Here is an 18,318-nt window from a genome sequence, read left to right on the forward strand (position 1 = left end):
CATAGCTATGTTCAAGGGCCCCTACCCAGGCCATCATTGGCGATTTTGGAGAAAGGGGGGGGGCAGGTTAACATCACCATATATGGTCATAAAAGGTAAAGGTAAAGGTATCCCCTGTGCAAGCACCGAGTCATGTCTGACCCTTGGGGTGACGCCCTCCAGCATTTTCATGGCAGACTCAATACGGGGTGGTTTGCCAGTGCCTTCCCCAGTCATTACCGTTTACCCCCCAGCAAGCTGGGTACTCATTTTACCGACCTCGGAAGGATGGAAGGCTGAGTCAACCTTGAGCCGGCTGCTGGGATTGAACTCCCAGCCTCATGGGCAAAGCTTTCAGACGGCTGCCTTACCACTCTGCGCCACAAGAGGCACATTATGGTCATATCACCAGATAAATGTTTAATTTAAAAAATATATTTTAAAAAATACTTAACTCGGGAAACCCTGCTAGGGTGGCCAAGAAATCCCAGGGTTTCATGAAACCCTGGTTAAAAAAGCCTGGATTACACAAATCAAATTAGTGTCATCTGTTGATGCCCAGGCTAGGCTGATCTCATCAGACCTCTGGCCCTGACTCGTATTTGGATGGGAGACCACCATGGAATACCTAGATTGTGATGCAGTGGCAAACCCCTTCTGAACATCTCTTGCCTCGAAAACCTCACAAGGTCACCGTTAACTGTGACTGGATGGCATTCCCACCCCAACCAAGATGTTATATTGGATAAGTGAAATAATACGACTAAGAACTGCAGAAATTTGAAACAGAGCTGTCATCTAACAAAGGATGAATATTAAGCATGAAAAATTAAATAACACAGAATATCACATAATGTCATCGGTAGAAATGCAGTTTGTTTTCCTGGGCCAATATGTTGTGATGTAGTCCTGTTTCCTTTGCAAAAATGGCCTCCTGGACCATTGTTTTATATAGTTTGTGAAAAGCCGGGAGCCTTCCTGACCCCATTAGGCAGGCCGTTCCACAGGGTAGGGGCCACCACAGAGAATGCACATATGTTGGAAGCTATAGATTTTCCCTGTCTACAGGATAGCACCTAAACTGTGCTTAGATGAGTGCAATTGCTGTGGTGGGACATAGCCTTACAGGTACGAGGATCTAAGGCCATGAAGGATTTAAAATGAGATAGCCAGTTGTGAAGCAAAATGTTCTCCCCCCCCTGAAGGGTTAAAAGAGGACTATCTTGACTCTGCAAGTGTTTGTGATAAACTCTTTTCACTTGCGGCTATTATCTCTCTCAAGGCCAGAGGTGCAGTAATTAATCTTTTTTCCCCTTCCGATCTCCTTTCTAAGAGATGGGAGCAGGAGAGAGGATGATGCAATCTTTCTGGAGCATTTCTGTGTATTGTCTGATATTAAAGGGTGGAGTGCATCACTGAATTAGGAAATTAGCAAGGTGGAGGTTGACTTGGTGACTTTGGCAAGAGATGAAGCATACATGCTACACTGTAGAATACACCTGAAACTCTGGGCTTCGTCTCTTGAACCTTGCAACTATATCTTCTGAAGTCGGGTGTTAGTGTTTTGACAGGAAAATCAGTTTTATTAATTTTTTAGCCACTTGATCAACAGACTGTGTTGTCTAAAACTGATCCTTTTTCCGTGTTGTTTAATCAATTCCTTTTTAAACAACCTTCAGAAGGTACATTTTTTTGTGCACACATAACCTCAAGGGCCCAATAGATCTGAGTTCTACCAGAGTTCTACCAGTCTACCCAGAGGGGCTGAAGCCCAGAGGACCAGTCTGAGTCTTGACACCACTACCTTGAGCTGAGCTCAATATCTTGAGCTGAGCCTAGTCATTGATGGGCAGCTGATAATATAGGAGCTGCAGCATTCTACACCAATTGAAGTATCCAAGGTGATGCTGAGAGGAGACCTATGTAAAGGCCATTCCAAGAGCCTGGTCTAGATGTTATTGTGGAAGGAGGCCAGATCAACTGAGCCAGTGTAGGGGCCATTCTGCACAACTTAAATGTAGCGGAAGTCTTACCTTTTGTAAATGCTATTAATTTAACATTCTGCATGACGTTGTAAACAAGGCTTCGCACCTTCTGATTGGGCCCTCACCTGCACTGGCCCCACTCACTCTCCGCCCACTTAGCCCTTAACCAAATATGTATACCACTCCTCAAGCGGTTTAAATATGGAGATGTAGAGGTGATAAAATGTTTGACATGGAACAAATAGTAATGCTGAAAATAATACAGTGAGATAATATTGCATGTAAGTATTATGGTTAAATATTATTGTTAAGATTCCAACTAGGAGGGGAGAATTTAGCTATTTATATATTTATATATTTTATTTAGTTTTTCATACATTATACAACGTATAGTACTCTTGAAATGTCACGATTTGATATGTATCATCCTTTCCCCATTTCCCTATCTTTTTTTCTTTTAAAATACAAACCCCCTAAAAAATGTACTGCATTTCTGTCTTAAAGATCCTGAAGAAAATATAGACCTAAAATGAGTTTTGAGCACACAGAAACTCTTAAACTGGCATTTGAAATTCGCTAACATTTGAAAATTTGATGCTTATTTGAAGTATTCTCTAGCTCAGGGGTAGTCCACCTGTGGTCTTCCAGATGTTCATGGACTACAATTCCCATGAGCGCCTGCCAGCATTTGCTGGCATTTGCTGGCAGGGGCTCATGGGAATTGTAGTCCATGAACATCTGGAGGATCACAGGTTGACTACCTCTGCTCTGTTTGAACGGTTAGTTCCTTAAAACCATTCTGGATTCTTCAAATGAACATTCTAGCTATTCTAGGTGTGATTTAGGACAGCCAAATACTTTAAGAGGCTTTCACAAATGACAACAGGAATGTGTCACTTGTCACCATAGTTAATGTGAAAGGAATAGATCCATATTTCATGTCATTTACTTTTAATGTAATGAAATAGGGGAAAAGGTGATTGAAGCGTGTTTTTGAAAGGCTTTGAATAGCACAAAATTGAGCCTGTTGGTAAAAAATGGTCCTGGATTCACCTGCAGTTAAGGTACAAATAACTGAGTTAACTGATTAGGTAAGACAGGGCTGCAATATTGACGTGCATGAACACCGCTGAACACTACTTAAGCATGTGTCGTTTCCAATGGTGCATTACTTAAGACCAATTAGTGCTAACAGCTCCCAAATAATAAGGCTCTTGGCATAGATAACATTCCAATGGAGCTACTCAGATCTGTTCCACCAGCGGCAATCACAGCATTATGCCAAAAAGCCTGGGAAACTGGCACATGGCCAATAGACTGGAAAAGGTCCGTTTTTATCAATCAAAGTGGTGGATGCAGCCGTGAAATCAAATGGCGAATAGCACTCGGCTGGAACACAATATTAGGCATGAACCGAATATGGAAGAGTCAGGATATCAGCCTTCATACAAAGTGCCAGCTAGTCAACGCAGTTTTCTTCCCCATAACAACCTATGGATGTCAAAGCTGGGCCCTGAAGAAGGAAGACAGGAGGAGAATAGATGCTTTCGAATTATGGTGCTGGAGACGAATGCTGCGAATACCATGGACAGCCAAAGTTAGCAACAAGACAGTTTTAGAGAGGAGCAAACCAACTATGTCATTAGAAGGGAAGATATTACGGTTAAAGCTCACTTACTTTGGACACACCATGCGATCAGACTCGCTAGAAAAATCATTAATGCTCGGCACAGTCAACAGCAAAAGCAAACGTGGTCGCCAAAGGATCCGCTGGCTCGACACGATCAAAGCCGATACAGGGACGACCAGGAACCAATTAAAAGAAGCAGTCAGGGACAGGGGTGCATGGTGAAGACTTTCCTATAGCATCGTCGAAGGTCAGACACGACTGAACTGATAACCTCATCATCAATTAGTGCTAAGAATACTGAATTGGCTTAAATTCAAACCTTTCCTTCAGTTCTCACCCAGAAGTGGCATCCCTAGTATGTTATTGTGAGAATGACCCATGGCTTGTGTAGTGGGATTTCCGATCCATTGTTAAGTGATTCTTCCAGTAGTTTTGAGGAGATCTGTGGATAATTAAAAATCCCCCACCTGTATTTCTACATAAAATATCCCTTTATTTATGCTCTGCTCTTGCTTCATGACAGTTCACTGTTTTCCACACAGCCATCAACGATTCAGGATCCTTTCAGAGCGCCTTGTAGCTTAGTGGGTGTTCATTTAAAGCGTCAACAACATCCAGTTCAATTTACTTTTCCATTTGTTATCTTCATTTGTCCTTTGATGCATCTGGCACTAGGCTAATATCAAAAAACTGATTTGAAATAGTCTTGGGCTGCCAGTGCAACCTCCTTATTGATGCCACAGTTCCACCGAAGGCTTAATAGCCTGTTGGATAATCAGGGGACTCTATTTACACATTCCTAAAATGAACTAACTCCAGTAATCCTTCTGATTTGTTCATACGTGAGCCAGAAGACCAGAGACCAAGGAGCCTGTAAAAAAAGAAAGGAATATCATCGTAAATCAGAGGCAATGTTCACTCCATGACAGTAAGCAAAGAGCCATCTTGAAAAATCTCAGCATAGATTATAATTCTTGTGTAACTTGGACTGGTAAAATGTAGAGATTTCTATAACACACTGTTCTCCATCTATGCCCAAGAAATGGGCAGCAGGTGATGGGGCTGTGTATCCTTTTCTTCCTCTTCCTCCTTTCTGGAGTGTGCATTTACTAGCCTTAACTTCCATTAAGCAGCATTATTTGTTTAACTCATTAATACCCAGCCTTTCTCCTCAATGTCCTGACCTGGAAAACACAGGATAGCCCATTCTTGGAAGCCAATCAGGGCCAGCCCTCGTCAGCCCTGTTGACAGGCCAAGGAGGAATACCCAGGTGGCTACCCAGAGGCAAGCATTGGCAAATCACCTCTGATTGTCCCTTGCCTTGAGAACCACAACTTTCTCCCTCCTCTCCTGCTTTTTATCTCTACAACAACCCTGTTGTTAGGCCAAGGTTAGGCCAAAAGTATGTGCCAGCCCAAAGTCTCCCAGAAAGTCTATGGAACATATGGTGGATAGAACCTGGGTCTCCCAGATGTCTGACCCTCTTTACTACATCACTCCGACAGATGGCCAGCTTGGTTTAGTGGCTAAAAGTGGTGGCTTCTAATTTGGAGAGATGGGTTTGATTCCCTTCTCCTCCTCCACATGCAGCCAGCTGGGTGACCTTGGGCTAATCACAATCCTGAAACAGCTCTTCTCAAAGCAATCCTGTCAAAGCTCACCGAGTGTCTGTTGGGAGAAGAAAGGGAAGGCGGTTGTAAGCCGCTTTGAGACTCCTTTGGGTAGTGGAAAACGGGGTATCAAAACTACCCTTCTTCTTCTAATGTGGTTTAAGAAAGAACAGGAGGCATGTTATACTGCAAGACAAGAGCCCCAGGGTGGGGACTGGGGACACCAGCACAACCCCAATTGCCTGTCTGTGGATAAGCAGTTAGCTCAGCCTTTCGCAGCTTTTTTACTATTGAAACATGCTTCAGGCTTGGAGAAACCCGAGAAGTAGCAAGATCATGCAGAATACGGTTGGGAAGCATGGCTGTGCACATGTCCACCAGGAGCCCCTCCTCTTCCCACCCTCTGCACTGGCCATGGAGGGGGGTCAACTTATCTTCATATCAGCTTATATGAAATAAAAATTACTTAGCTCCCACCCATTTGGGACATCCTGGTTGTGGAAGCCTGAGTTAGGCACTTAGTATGCATGCATCATGCAATGACATCCAAGCATGGGTATTACTCAGGACTGTGTAATGACAACACTTGGAAGTGAAAGCTCAGTGTGCAACTGCCGGTACACCAAAAGCCTCTTGCAAACCAGGCACGCTAATGAGCTTGGAGTGTCTTATGCCAAAACACTTAAGGAAACTTACCATTCGCATCCATGTTGGAACAAAACCTTTGTACAGAGACAGAAAGCCCTCGCCTTGAATTGCCTGAAACAAGCAGTCAGTGGATGATTTATACAGCAGACCCCTAGTAATGAAAGGAAATGGATTAACTCTTTCCAATAAAAGACAGTATCACACATTTCTACTAATACAGGTTTATGTCCTTGCTCTTCTATGTTCAGTTCATGCTGGGGAAGGTATTCCGCTCTTAATAAATGAACATCTGCCACGACAGCAGAGAAAATTAAGGTTTGATCTGCAGATCAGGTTTTGAGCTAATTCCCATTTGCTTCTGGTTCTCAATTGCAATTAAGAGCAGGAGATATCTGACATACCTTCCGTGTTGATCTCTTGGTTGATTCATTATTCGGGTTTTGATCACATCCGCAGGGGTCCCCAAAACTGCCGCTACCAGGCCGGAACACCCACTGTGAAACCAGCATTTAAAGAAAATACACATCATATCCTGCATTCCCAAAGAAAAGCAAATTCACCTGTTCGCCGATGGAACAAGTCCCAAGGTTTGTTCACTAAACAGAGATGGACACAGAATTACACATTTGGTGTCAAAAAAAAAAATTGGGCTATCAGAGCCAGCTTGGTGTAGTGATTCAGAGGCACCTACTTCACAGGGAGTTTATTGTGGGGAGAGGAAGGGAAGGTGATTGTAAGTTGCTTTGAGATTCTTTCAGGTAGTGAAAAGCGGGGTATAAAAAACAGCTCTTCTTCTACTTACTTTTAATTAGAGAAATTAAATATGAATCTAGGCTGCAGCCTTGGGCAGACAATTTCCCAGTGGCCTTCCCACTCCGCCCACTTTGGTGCTTTTCCTCTCCCCCAGTTTCCCCCTCTTCTCTCCAGGGTCTGTGTGCGCCACTGTAGCGCAGGCAGACCTCCCACCAAAAGCTGTGCACAAGATCAAAAACTGGAAAGCGGGAATACAAAACCTTGAAAGGCTGTGAGTGACGCTGTTGTCTTGAAGGGATGTGTTCCGAAGCAAAAAATGTTTCACTGAATCGTAAGTTGTCAGATCTGTTGGCCAAAAAAAGAGGATTTTTTTTTCTTGGATTTCAAAAAACAGGCCCTATGCATTGGTGGTTTCTGCTAAGCACACTGCACGACAGACGGTGCAAACTGTCCCCTTCGCACCATTATTGGCTCCTGCATTCTGAATCCATCCTGTTCCTCCTTTCTGTGATATTTTTATTCTGCCCTCCATGCTTGGAGTGATAACATGAGTCTCTCTTCTCTCGTATTAATCCCTGACTCGACCTTGTGAGGAGGCAGGTTGAGAGAGAAAAGGATCAGCACAAGGTCACTCCCTAGACTTTATGGCTGAACAGGGAATATGCACCACTGATGTCCCCCCACTTGCCCACCAGGGTCCTTTCAGACAGATGTTCTCTGAGAGTGCTGTACTTGGACACCAAGGCTGGAGTTCCACAAGAAGGGACTATGAGGAGAAAGCAGGTGGTTACTCCTGCTGGGACCAGCTTCAAGACTTAAGGCAGGGGTGGGCAAACTCTGGCTCTCCAGATGTCCATGGGCTACAATTCCCATGAGCCCCTGCCAGCAAGGGCTCATGGGAATTGTAGTTCATGGAAATATGGAAGGCCACCATATGGCCACCCCTGATGTAAGGCCTACCTACACCTGGTGAGGGACCTTGGGACAACTCCAGCTAACTGCAGGCTGGTCAGAGAGAGGTGTAGGGATCTTAAACCTGAACTGTGGATAACTACAAAGAACGACGGGCATACATGAACGTTTATTTATTCGCTTATAAATTTTAATCCCCCCCCCCTTCTGCCCAAATTGCTCAGAGTGGCAAACATCAATTTCGGCTTCCTCAGTTTTACCCTCACAACAACAGCCCTGTAAGGTAGGTGAGAGGGAATGATTGGTCCAAGGTAACCTCTTGGAAAAATATGAATCTGAACCTGAGTTTTCCAGATCTTAGTCTAATGGTTTAACCATCATGTCAACCTGGTTATTTCTTTTTTCAGTTGGCCAACCTTAGCACTTAAAAGGGGTTGCTGTATCAAGGTAGTCTCTTACTGCTAACAGCACCATGTCTGAATTAGCACTCTTCCCCCACCTGTTGTGCAAACGTGTACTGAACCATGGCAAAGAACGAGCATGGCTCGGCTGCATGGTTGCATGCGCCCCTTTGTCTTACCCACTTGGTCCCCTCAACAGTTCCCTTCTCACGCGATTTTTATTTAAAACCGTTTTATGCTGCCTTTCCAGCCAATTCAGGGTCCCCGGGGCATTCCAAAAATGTAAAAACATTTTTAAAGCCAATATATCTAAAATATGCAAAATAAATAAAACATTTAAAAAACTCATACAATCATAAGAGTTGGGAGAGACCTCCAGGTCATCTAGTCCTGCAATGCAGGAAATTCACAACTACCTGCCCACCCACAGTGACCCCAATTCCATGCCCAGATGGTGCCTCCCCCCACACACAAATTCTCTCCCGACCCCAAAGTGGCGATCAGCTGAGCGTGCAAGAAAGGGCCGCAAGAGCCAAGCAGTGACATAATCCCACCCACTCACAATCTGCCTAAGTCCACAGAATCAGCATTTCTGTCAGATGACTATGGAGTCTCTGCTTAAAAACTTCCAAAGGAGAACCCACCACCTCCCGAGGAAGCCTGTTCCCCTGAGGAACCCCTCTAACCGCTTCATAAGGTAAAGGTAAAGGTATCCCCTGTGCAAGCACCGAGTCACGTCTGACCCTTGGGGTGACGCCCTCCAGCGTTTTCTTGGCAGACTCAATACGGGGTGGTTTGCCAGTGCCTTCCCCCGTCATTACCGTTTACCCCCCAGCAAGCTGGGTACTCATTTTACCGACCTCGGAAGGATGGAAGGCTGAGTCAACCTTGAGCCGGCTGCTGGGATCGAACTCCCAGGCTCATGGGCAGACAGCTTCAGACAGCATTTCTGCTGCCTTACCACTCTGCGCCACAAGAGGCTCTTAACCGCTTCATAGAAAACACAAATAGGGAAGAGGGTTAATAAGCGTGAGGGAATGCTAACCAAAACAAAAGGAATTCTTCACTGGCTAGCAGAAGATAGGCCAGAGATTAATAAGGTTACCTCCCATGTTTACTAGAGCTGCCCGTTGGACATTGGGCACCCAACCTGCCCAAAGACCTCGTACTCCTCCGTCGGATACGATCTTCATGAAGGCATGATGGACTCCGCGAAACCTAGGATTGATCGGGATCAAGACAATTGCACCTTACTAAGGCCTCTTTGCTAAACATGCAGGCCTTGTTCTGCCAGCCCAAGCCCCACAAGCAGCCAGGGTTGCCCAGGTGTTGGCATGGGAAAATCCATTTGGTTCTGCAGGTCTATGCCAATACAGACGTATGTATAGGTTTAATGCTGAAGCCGTAGGCCAAGAGTGGCCAAACTGTGGCTCTCCATGGGCTACAATTTCCGTGGGCCCCTGCCAGCACCACGCCAACATCTGGAGAGCTACAGCTTGGCCACCTCTGCATGACAACAGGCACCCCAAAAAATCAGTTGGCACGCTTTGACAGCAATCCACAAAGCAAGGCTTAGGTGTCAAGCAGGCACCATCTCCTTTATTCCCCCCCTCCCGCGTGAACGTTAATTAAAAAGGAAATTCAAGCAACTCCTTAGTGCTTAAAGCTGGAGAAACACAGGTGCTCTCCCAGGAAGAAAACAAAGGCTTACCGCAGGGGCTTCCCCTCCAGCTTTCTCCTTCCTTCCATTTGCATCTGCACTTTCACCAAGTCTGTTGGGCTGGCAAAGAACTGACCGATGGCCCCGGCCATCATGCCCCCAACGACAGCTTTCCTATCAAACAGGGTTTTTTTTTAAAGAAAAAAAAGGCAGTCTGAGACCACAGTCCCAAGCATACATATGCAGACGTTCAGATAAACAAGATTTGCTTTAAGCAGGGATTACTAGGCCCTAGTCACCCAGTGACGTTGCTGAGTGCATGGCCGGTGACAGCTGTGGGGAAGGTCACGAGTATAACATATGTTATGATCCCCCAAGAACATTACAACCCTCAGATCAGGATCTGCTCAGGGTCCCCGGCCCAAGAGAGATGAAACTGGCCTCAACTAGGGCCGGGGCCTTCTTGGCCCTGGCCCCAGCCTGGTGGAACGAGCTCCTGAGGGAGATCAGGGCCCCATGAGACCTCAATCAGTTCCACAGGGCCTGCAAGATGAAGCTGATCCACTGGGCCTATGGTCGGGGCACAGACATATTTTTTAAATTAAACATTTATCATGTGATACAACTTTATATAGTTTTGCTGACCTCCCCACCACCAAATGGCCACTGATGGGCCTGGAGTGGGAGGGAAGGGGAGGGGCCCCAGGTGTGTGTAGACACAAGTTGTGCTTCCCAACCATATTCTGCATGATGGTGCCACTTCTGGGGTTTCTTGAAGCCTCAAGGATGTTTCAGGGGCTCCTCAATAGTAAAAATTATTTTAAAATAATATAATAAAATAATAAAAAATAATTTAAAAATATATTATAATGTGGTTTTGCAATGTTTTGATGCCTTATTTGAAAGTTGACGTTACATATTGTTGTTACTATATATCGTTCCATGTAATTTGTATTATAGAATGTTCAATGTTAAACCGCCCAGAGCTGCAAAGAAATGGGCGCTATAGAAATCTCAATAAATAAATAAAATAAAATAAGGTTTTAGAAGATTGGCTCCGTCCTAGAGAACAACCCGTCCAGGTATTTTAGAGCAGTGGTCCCCAACCTTTTTATCACCGGGGACCACTCAACGCCTTTTACTGAGGCCCGGTGGGGGGGGGGGTAGTTTACTCCTCTACTCTCAACCACTGCCCTAACGCTCTCTAATCGCCATGGTAATGTTTAAACATCCCTTCAAAATAAGATACAGACACAACAATGAAGTGTGTTGTAAAGGGCTGGGGGGGGATGAAGTAAAGGGCCGGGGGGGAGAAGGCGTCCTTCGGGGCCCACCTCCAATTAGTTGAAGGACCACATGTGGTCCGCAGCCCACAGGTTGGGGATCGCTATTTTAGAGGAGCTGATTGTGTCAGAGTGGTTGTTTTAAAGTTTTTAAACAACCCTTTCATGTGATGGATGTGACCTGCCCTGAGCCTCTGGAGGTGTGGGCTACAAATAATTTATTATTATTATTACTGCTACTCCTACTACTATTTGCTTAGCACCTCCACCCCCATATGCAGGGTGGGCAGAGACCTCTGCCTAAGAGAGCTGTTGCTGGTGACAGCAGAGCCAGGGGGCTCCAGGTATGCGGCTATCCCAAGTGGGAACCTCGTGCTGCCCATTAACAGACCTAGGCTATTTGTGCTAGCTGTCCATGAGACTGCCATGGACCTAGGCAGGCAACACCAGTCCCAGAGGCTGTACACAACGTCTCCCACAATGCCACTGGAAGATGGGAAAAAGCAGCGTTCCAGACACGCTCTGGGATGTGTCTTTCTTTCAGCTGCCAAAAACCCAGCTCTGGGAGGGGACCAAGTGGGTAAGGCGCACCTGTTGCCTACCCTGCAGGGCTGTTGGGAGTATAAAATGGAGGAGAGCCCACTGGCACGGCGGCTTGTTGACCCCTCCACTGGGGGGTTCTAACCCAATTGTCAGTGAGCCATCGTTGAGTGGACTTTGCATCAAGTAAATTCAGGTTAGGAAGAGGAAAAAGGACCATGACCGTGTCCAGAAGGTGGTGGCAGGGGGTGATTTGTGCCTTTACTACAAATGAGCCCCTGGTAGCAAACACGGGCAGTATTACCATAGAGGAAAGCTTCCGTCCGCAGCTCGGCCAAGCACGGAATCACGAAGATGTTCATATGCAACCATACGCACGCCACTGTACACTGCGGGGCCAAGAACATGTAAGAATATTTAGGAACAAGGTCTCTTTGCAGGAGCGGCTTCATTTTATAGTCTTATATAAGCATCCAGAGAGTAGTTGAAAGGGGAATGGAAGAAGCCAGTGATTTGACTTTGGACACTATTGAGCCTATGGACACTATTGGAATTCCGATGCAGAGCAGTGCGTGCAGCCCCAAAATGGCTGCCAAAGGGGGAGGAGCCAGCCTTATTCCAGTGGTTTTCACGCTTACCTTTTCATTGCCAATTTACTTATAAGGGAACAAACTGTTTCTGCTTGTGAGCCAGTTTGGTGTAGTGGTTAGGAGTGCGGACTTCTAATCTGGCATGCCGGGTTCGATTCTGCACTCCCCCACATGCAGCCAGCTGGGTGACCTTGGGCTCGCCACAGCACTGATAAAACTGTTCTGACCAGGCAGTGATATCAGGGCTCTCTCAGCCACACCCACCTCACGGGTGTCTGTTGTGGGGAGAGGAAAGGGAAGGCTTTGAGCCTCCTTTGGGTAGGGAAAAGCAGCATATAAGAACCAACTCTTCTTCTTCTTCTTCTTCTTCTGCCACTACGTTTGTGTGTGTGAGGAGAGACACACCTCTGTGTAAGACACCTGCTGCAGAATCCTGGCCAGTGGCAAAGAATTCTGCCATCCATTGGAAGGAGCTTGTTCAGTTTGTCTGTGGCCACGCTTTGTGGACCTCCTGGGTGCCCTGCTTGATACACAAGTGCCCACGAAAATTCTCAATAGGTACTGTATAGTTGCAGAGCATGGCGTAGTGGTTAAGAGCAGCAGCACCGGGTTTGATTCCCCACTCCAGCTCCTCATGCAGCCAGGTAGGTGACCTTGGCCAGTCACAGTTCTCTCAGAGCTCTCTTAGCCTCACCTTCTTCACAATGTGTCTGTTGTGAGGAGGGGAAACGGAGGCGATTGTAGAATCATAGAAAGGAGTTGGAAGAGGCCATACAGGCCATCTAGTCCAACCCCCTGCTCAACGCAGGATCGGCCCTAAGCATCCTAAAGCAGCCAAGAAAAGTGTGTATCCAACCTTTGCCTGAAGACTGCCAGTGAGGGGGAGCTCACCACCTCCTTAGGCAGCCTATTCCACTGCTGAACTAAGCCACTTTGAGACTCCTTTGGGTAATAAAAAGCAAAGTACACAACCCAATGGTTGTTTTTCTGCCCAATGCAAAACATACTTTCCCTTTCTCATTTGATGTGCTGGATTCCACCCAACAATTCAGGGGCATCGGTTGGACTCTGGCTTTCTGGTTTGTGCAAGTGGTGATGGATTAGCTGGTTGTGTAATGCAGAGAGGGTAAGAATTCAGAACTGGTAGGGGGGGGGGCAGGATGCAGCGAATGGCAGACTAAACCATGCTGAGGGCATTCTTGACCCCAAAGCAAAACAAAGGGCCATTGTCAGAGTGGGCGAGTGGGGCAGTTACTTGAGCACAAGGAGGCAGCCAAGGCATGGTACGGTGCTGCCTGCATGTTGTGTGAGTGTGTTCATGTGCAAAACAGAGAGAGAGAGAGGCAGGCAGGCAGGCAGAGAAGTGCTGCCCCTGTGGGGAAGGGCTGCGTCTCAGTGGCTTGCAGAAGGCCCCAAGTTCAATTTGCAGCATCTCCAGTTAAGTATCAGCTCATAGGTGATGCAAAAAGAGTTTATCAGTCTGGGTAGGCAGTACTGACACTGACGGCCCAAGGGTCTGATCAGTATATGGCAGGGGCAGCCAAGCTATAGCTGTAGCTGTAGCTTTCCAGATGCAATTGTAATCCATGGACATTTGGAGATCCACTGTTTGGCCACCCTTGGTATATGGCATCTTCATGTGTTCATATGTGTGCATGTTCAAGAATGTGAGAGGTGCATCTGTATGCCTGCGCAAGAGAATTCACAGTACTGCTTAAGAGCCAGATTTGATTCCCCACTTCTCTGCATGCAGCCAGCTGGGTGAGTCTGCACTCATCACTGCCCTCTGTGAATTTTTCTTTAAGCTAAGGGTGTTTTGATCCTAAAACAGGGGTTCCCATCCTTTTTGAGCCTATGGACACCATTGGAATTCCGATGCAGAGGAGTGCGTGCAGCCCCAAAATGGCTGCCAAAGGGGGCGGAGCCAACCTTAAAATGGCAGCCAGAGCTTAGCTTCAGTCACACAGGGAGGGTCCTTTTGTTGTGATGGCAGCTGCTGCCAAAGAAACGTTTTACAAATCTGCACAGCCAATTAAATCTCCATGGCCAATAAGAAGCCTCGCTGGGCAGACATCTCACTCGACCCAACCCGCTTTCTAGGAACTTTTGCCAGCAGCTCCCAGAAAGGTTTTGACGGGCACTACATTAGGGACCCTGTTATAGAATATTTAGTGGTGCTCAGTGGATGTGTGTCTGATGTAGTGGTTAGGAATGCAGACTTCTAATCTGGCAAGCCGGGTTTGATTCCCCACTACCTCACATGAAGCCAGCTGGGTGACCTTGGGCTCGCCACGGCATGATAAAACTGTTCTGACCAAGCAGTGATATCAGGGCTCTCTCAGCCTCACCCACCCCACAGGGTGTCTGTTGTGGGGAGAGGAAAGGGAAGGCGAATGTAAGCCGCTTTGAGACTCCTTCAGGGAGAGAACGGCATATAAGAACCAACTCTTCTTCTTCTTCTAATTTTAAAAGGAGCCTAATGCCTGAAAAACCAGGGAGGAAAAGCTGAGCCATGAGGCTCAATGCATGGCTGTGCATCACAGAACTTCTCAATAAGTCCTTGCTAAAGGCTCGGCTTCCAAGGAACACAAGGTTGGATTTCATTCAGTAATTTTAAACCTCACTGGCAAAAGTAAGAATACGGCATCTAGGCAGATTATAAAGCATCTCTTCCAGTGCCACTCCATGTAAATACAGACAGAGAGAGCTTGGAGAGGGAGAGCTAGATGGAGGAAGGAAGGAAGGAAGGAAGGAAGGAAGGAAGGAAGGAAGGAAGGAAGGAAGGAAGGAAGGAAGGAAGGAAGGAAGGAAGGAAGGAAGGAAGGAAGGAAGGAAGGAAGGCCTTCCCATTCCTCTCCCCACAACAGACACCCTGTAGGGTGGGTGAGGCTGAGAGAGCGCTGATATCACTGCTCGGTTAGAACAGTTTTATCAGTGCTGTGGCGAGCCCAAGGCCACCCAGCTGGTTGCATGTGGGGGAGTGCAGAATCGAACCCGGCATGCCAGATTAGAAGTCCGCACTCCTAACCACTACACCAAACTGGCTCTGAAGGAAGGAAGGAAGGAAGGAAGGAAGGAAGGAAGGAAGGAAGGAAGGAAGGAAGGAAGGAAGGAAGGAAGGAAGGAAGGAAGGAAGGAAGGAAGGAAGGAAGGGTGGGTGGGTGGGTGGATGGGTGGATGGAGGGGGAGAACGGGAAATATGGATGGATGGGTAGATGGATAGATTGGTAGATGATAGGTGATGGATGGATAGAGGAGGAAGAGAGGGAGAGATGGATTGATGGACAGGGAGATGACTGACAGATAGGTAGATAGAGGATGGATGGATAGACAGACAGGCAGGCAGGCAGGCTTTGTACTTCAGACCTATGTGTCTGTACACTGCTGGTGTTGCTCCTTGCCAGAGTTTGAGCACCCCTTCCTCTTGGGCTATCCCAGCTGCCGTCCGCAGCATCCCACGGTAGGGTATCGTCCTCCTTCCTCCATCACGGTCACGTGCAGCAGCTTCTCCTTGGATCTGCAGCCGGGTCTTTGTGAGGTCCAGAGGGAAAGTCACTAAATGGAATAACCGAGAAGAGATAGGAACCAGTGGTTGTTTGACATAAAACCTGCCAGTGAAGACTGGTCAGCTGACATTAAATGCCCCGGCCCCCAGTGCAAAGCTGGCCATGAAGTCCCAGCATCAGCATATTTTACTCTCTCTGACTGCTCCAGACCATCTTTGGCCTTGTAGGGAGTCAGCTTTATGTGAGCCTTCTGGGACTCTAATCCTGTGCACGCTTACTCGGGAGTAAGAACTCCTGAAGCCAGTGGAACTTGGTGGTGGAAAAGGCTGTCAATCCACGGCTGACTTATGGCAACCCTGTAGGGCAGTGGTCCCCAACCTTTTTGAGGCTGGGGACCGGCAGGGCAACTGCCCGCCCGCGCATTGCGCATGCGCAGCCGCGCTCCCGCACATGCGCACATGAGAAGGAAGGACTCCCTGGAGAAGAGCCTAATGCTGGGAGCGATCGAGGGCAAAAGAAGAAGGGGACGACAGAGAATGAGGTGGCTGGATGGAGTCACTGAAGCAGTCGGTGCAAACTTAAATGGACTCCAGGGAATGGTAGAGGACAGGAAGGCCTGGAGGATCATTGCCCATGGGGTCGCGATGGGTCGGACACGACTTCGCACATAACAAGAACAACAGGCTTGGGCTCATTAATGCACATCACATTCATGTTTATCAAACTAGGTCAACAAAGTTTGAGCCTAGCGGCACCTTTAAGACCAACAAAGTTTCATTCAAGATATACGCTTGTCATGTGCATGTACACTTCTTCAGCTATAATGACACAGAATTTCCTCAACTATTTACTTATAGGTGGTGGTGGGAGTTGTTAATTGCCAGGGAGGCTTAGCTAGAATTCGGCGGCAGAATGAATGGTAGTTATCAGGATCTTGTGAATGGCCATCAATCGGCATACAGACCCAAAAGTTAACAGAATGACCTTTGAGTATGAATGGCTTCTCTCATGGTTTCTGCACCTGGGAGGGGGGATGGTCTGCAGGTTTCCTGCCCTCAGTCCTCAAGCCTCCTGCAGGGTAGTGATGTCCCTGATGGTGACATGGCACTTCTGGAAGCATGGCCAGCTGTCCTCAAGTCTGGGGCTCCTCAAAGCCTGAAACATCATTTTAGGGACTGCTCCATGGTCTGATGGGGAAGGCACTGGCAAACCACCCCGTATTGAGTCTGCCATGAAAACGCTCGAGGGCGTCACCCCAAGGGTCTGACATGACTCGGTGCTTGCACAGGGGATACCTTTACCTTTACCTTTACCATGGTCTGAAGTTTGAAAAAGACTGAGCTAAACCTCCCTGGCAATCAACAATCCCCCCCCCCCACATCCTGCCCTGTCTCTTCCTACGAGTGATATACAAGGAAGCTCTGTTTCATTATATCTGATGAAGTGTGCATGCACACAAAAGCCTATATCTTGAAGAAAGCTTTGCTGGCCTTCAAGCTGCCGCTGGCCTCAAACTGCGTGATTTGGATTTAGAAGTTTAAACTGCTGTTCTGCCTTCGAATGCTGCCCAGGACGAAACGTCATTGGCCCGAGAGCTGCCCCAGGACTCGAACTCTGCTCTTCTCTGTCCAAACCCGCAGGGCACCCTGCCTGCATCAATCTTGAGATTGCCCTGGGGTCTGACTCTGCCCAGGGAGCTTTTGCACAGGGGCGGTCAAACCGTGGCCCTCCAGATGTCCGTGGACTACAATTCCCATGAGCCCCTGCCAGCATTCGCTGGCAGGGGCTCATGGGAATTGTAGTCCACGGACATCTGGAGGGCCGCAGTTTGACCACAGCCGCCGCCCCCCCCCCCCCGATCCGTACCCAGTTCGGCCACGGCAGCGGCGCAGGCGGAGAGGACGAACTTGCTGGTTCGCGGCCACCGCCCCGAGAAGGAGGCCTGTCCCTCCTCGGTCCGGCCGGAGCGCATTGGCCACGAGGCCCCGCAGCCTGGGGCGACCCCCGGGAAGAGGCGGCGGCGGCGGCTTCCGGCTCCATTGGGGGGCGAAGGTCTCTGGGCAGCGCCTGCCACTCAAGCCAGCCGGCCGGAGGACCCGCGCGGCGCTGCCGTGCCCACCGCGGGGGCTCCTGGGATCTGTAGTCTTTCGGTGCCTTCTCCGGAGTCTGGCGCGCACGTTGGCAGCCGTGGCTTTGCGCTTCCCTGGGTTAAATCTGAAGTTGATCTAACAATCTCGAACGCCCCCCCCCCACACTTCCTTTGAAAACATTCTCACGCCTACATCTTAATCTGACAAGAGGCCTATTCAAAGGGATACTAGCTGAACCAAATTTGACACTCCCCTGGCTCCTTTGAGACCAGCCAAGTTTTATTCCAGTTGTGAGCTTTGGTGTGGAGGCACACTTCCCCTGACAATGAACTGGGAATAGCCGCAGGGCGGATGCAAGGACAGAGTGACTTAGCCGGAAACTAGAAAAGAGCATCGTTCAGATATCCCATGAATATGCAGCACATCTTGCTAGAAGAAGAAAAAGAAGAGTTGGTTCTTATATGCCGCTTTTCTCTACCCAAAGGAGTCTCAAAGAGGCTGACAGTCGCCTTCCCTTTCCTCTCCCCACAACAAACACCCTGTGAGGGAGGTGAGGCTGAGAGAGCCCTGATATCACTGAAGAAGAAGAATAGTTGGTTCTTCTATGCTGCTTTTCTCTACCCGAAGGATGCTCAAAGCGGCTTACATTCGCCTTCCCTTTCCTCTCCACACAACAAACACCCTGTGAGGGAGGTGAGGCTGAGGGAGCCCTGCTATTACTGAAGAAGAA

At 47.9% G+C, this 18,318-nt stretch overlaps 1 protein-coding gene across 1 annotated transcript; it reads right to left on the minus strand.

The window, feature by feature from the left end:
• Positions 1 to 2,303: 2,303 nt before the first annotated feature.
• Positions 2,304 to 17,588, minus strand: SLC25A27 (solute carrier family 25 member 27). The gene is made up of 9 exons (XM_077317671.1): positions 17,365 to 17,588; positions 15,359 to 15,547; positions 11,707 to 11,791; positions 9,631 to 9,753; positions 9,025 to 9,137; positions 6,867 to 6,951; positions 6,255 to 6,347; positions 5,902 to 6,004; positions 2,304 to 4,465 (listed from the first exon to the last, which is right to left on the minus strand). The coding sequence occupies exons 1-9, from the start codon at positions 17,468 to 17,470 to the stop codon at positions 4,394 to 4,396; spliced, it is 969 nt and encodes a 322-aa protein (XP_077173786.1). The 5' UTR covers positions 17,471 to 17,588; the 3' UTR covers positions 2,304 to 4,393.
• Positions 17,589 to 18,318: the final 730 nt, after the last annotated feature.

This window comes from Paroedura picta, chromosome 1 (genome assembly GCF_049243985.1).
Source record: "Paroedura picta isolate Pp20150507F chromosome 1, Ppicta_v3.0, whole genome shotgun sequence".
NCBI lineage: Eukaryota > Metazoa > Chordata > Lepidosauria > Squamata > Gekkonidae > Paroedura > Paroedura picta.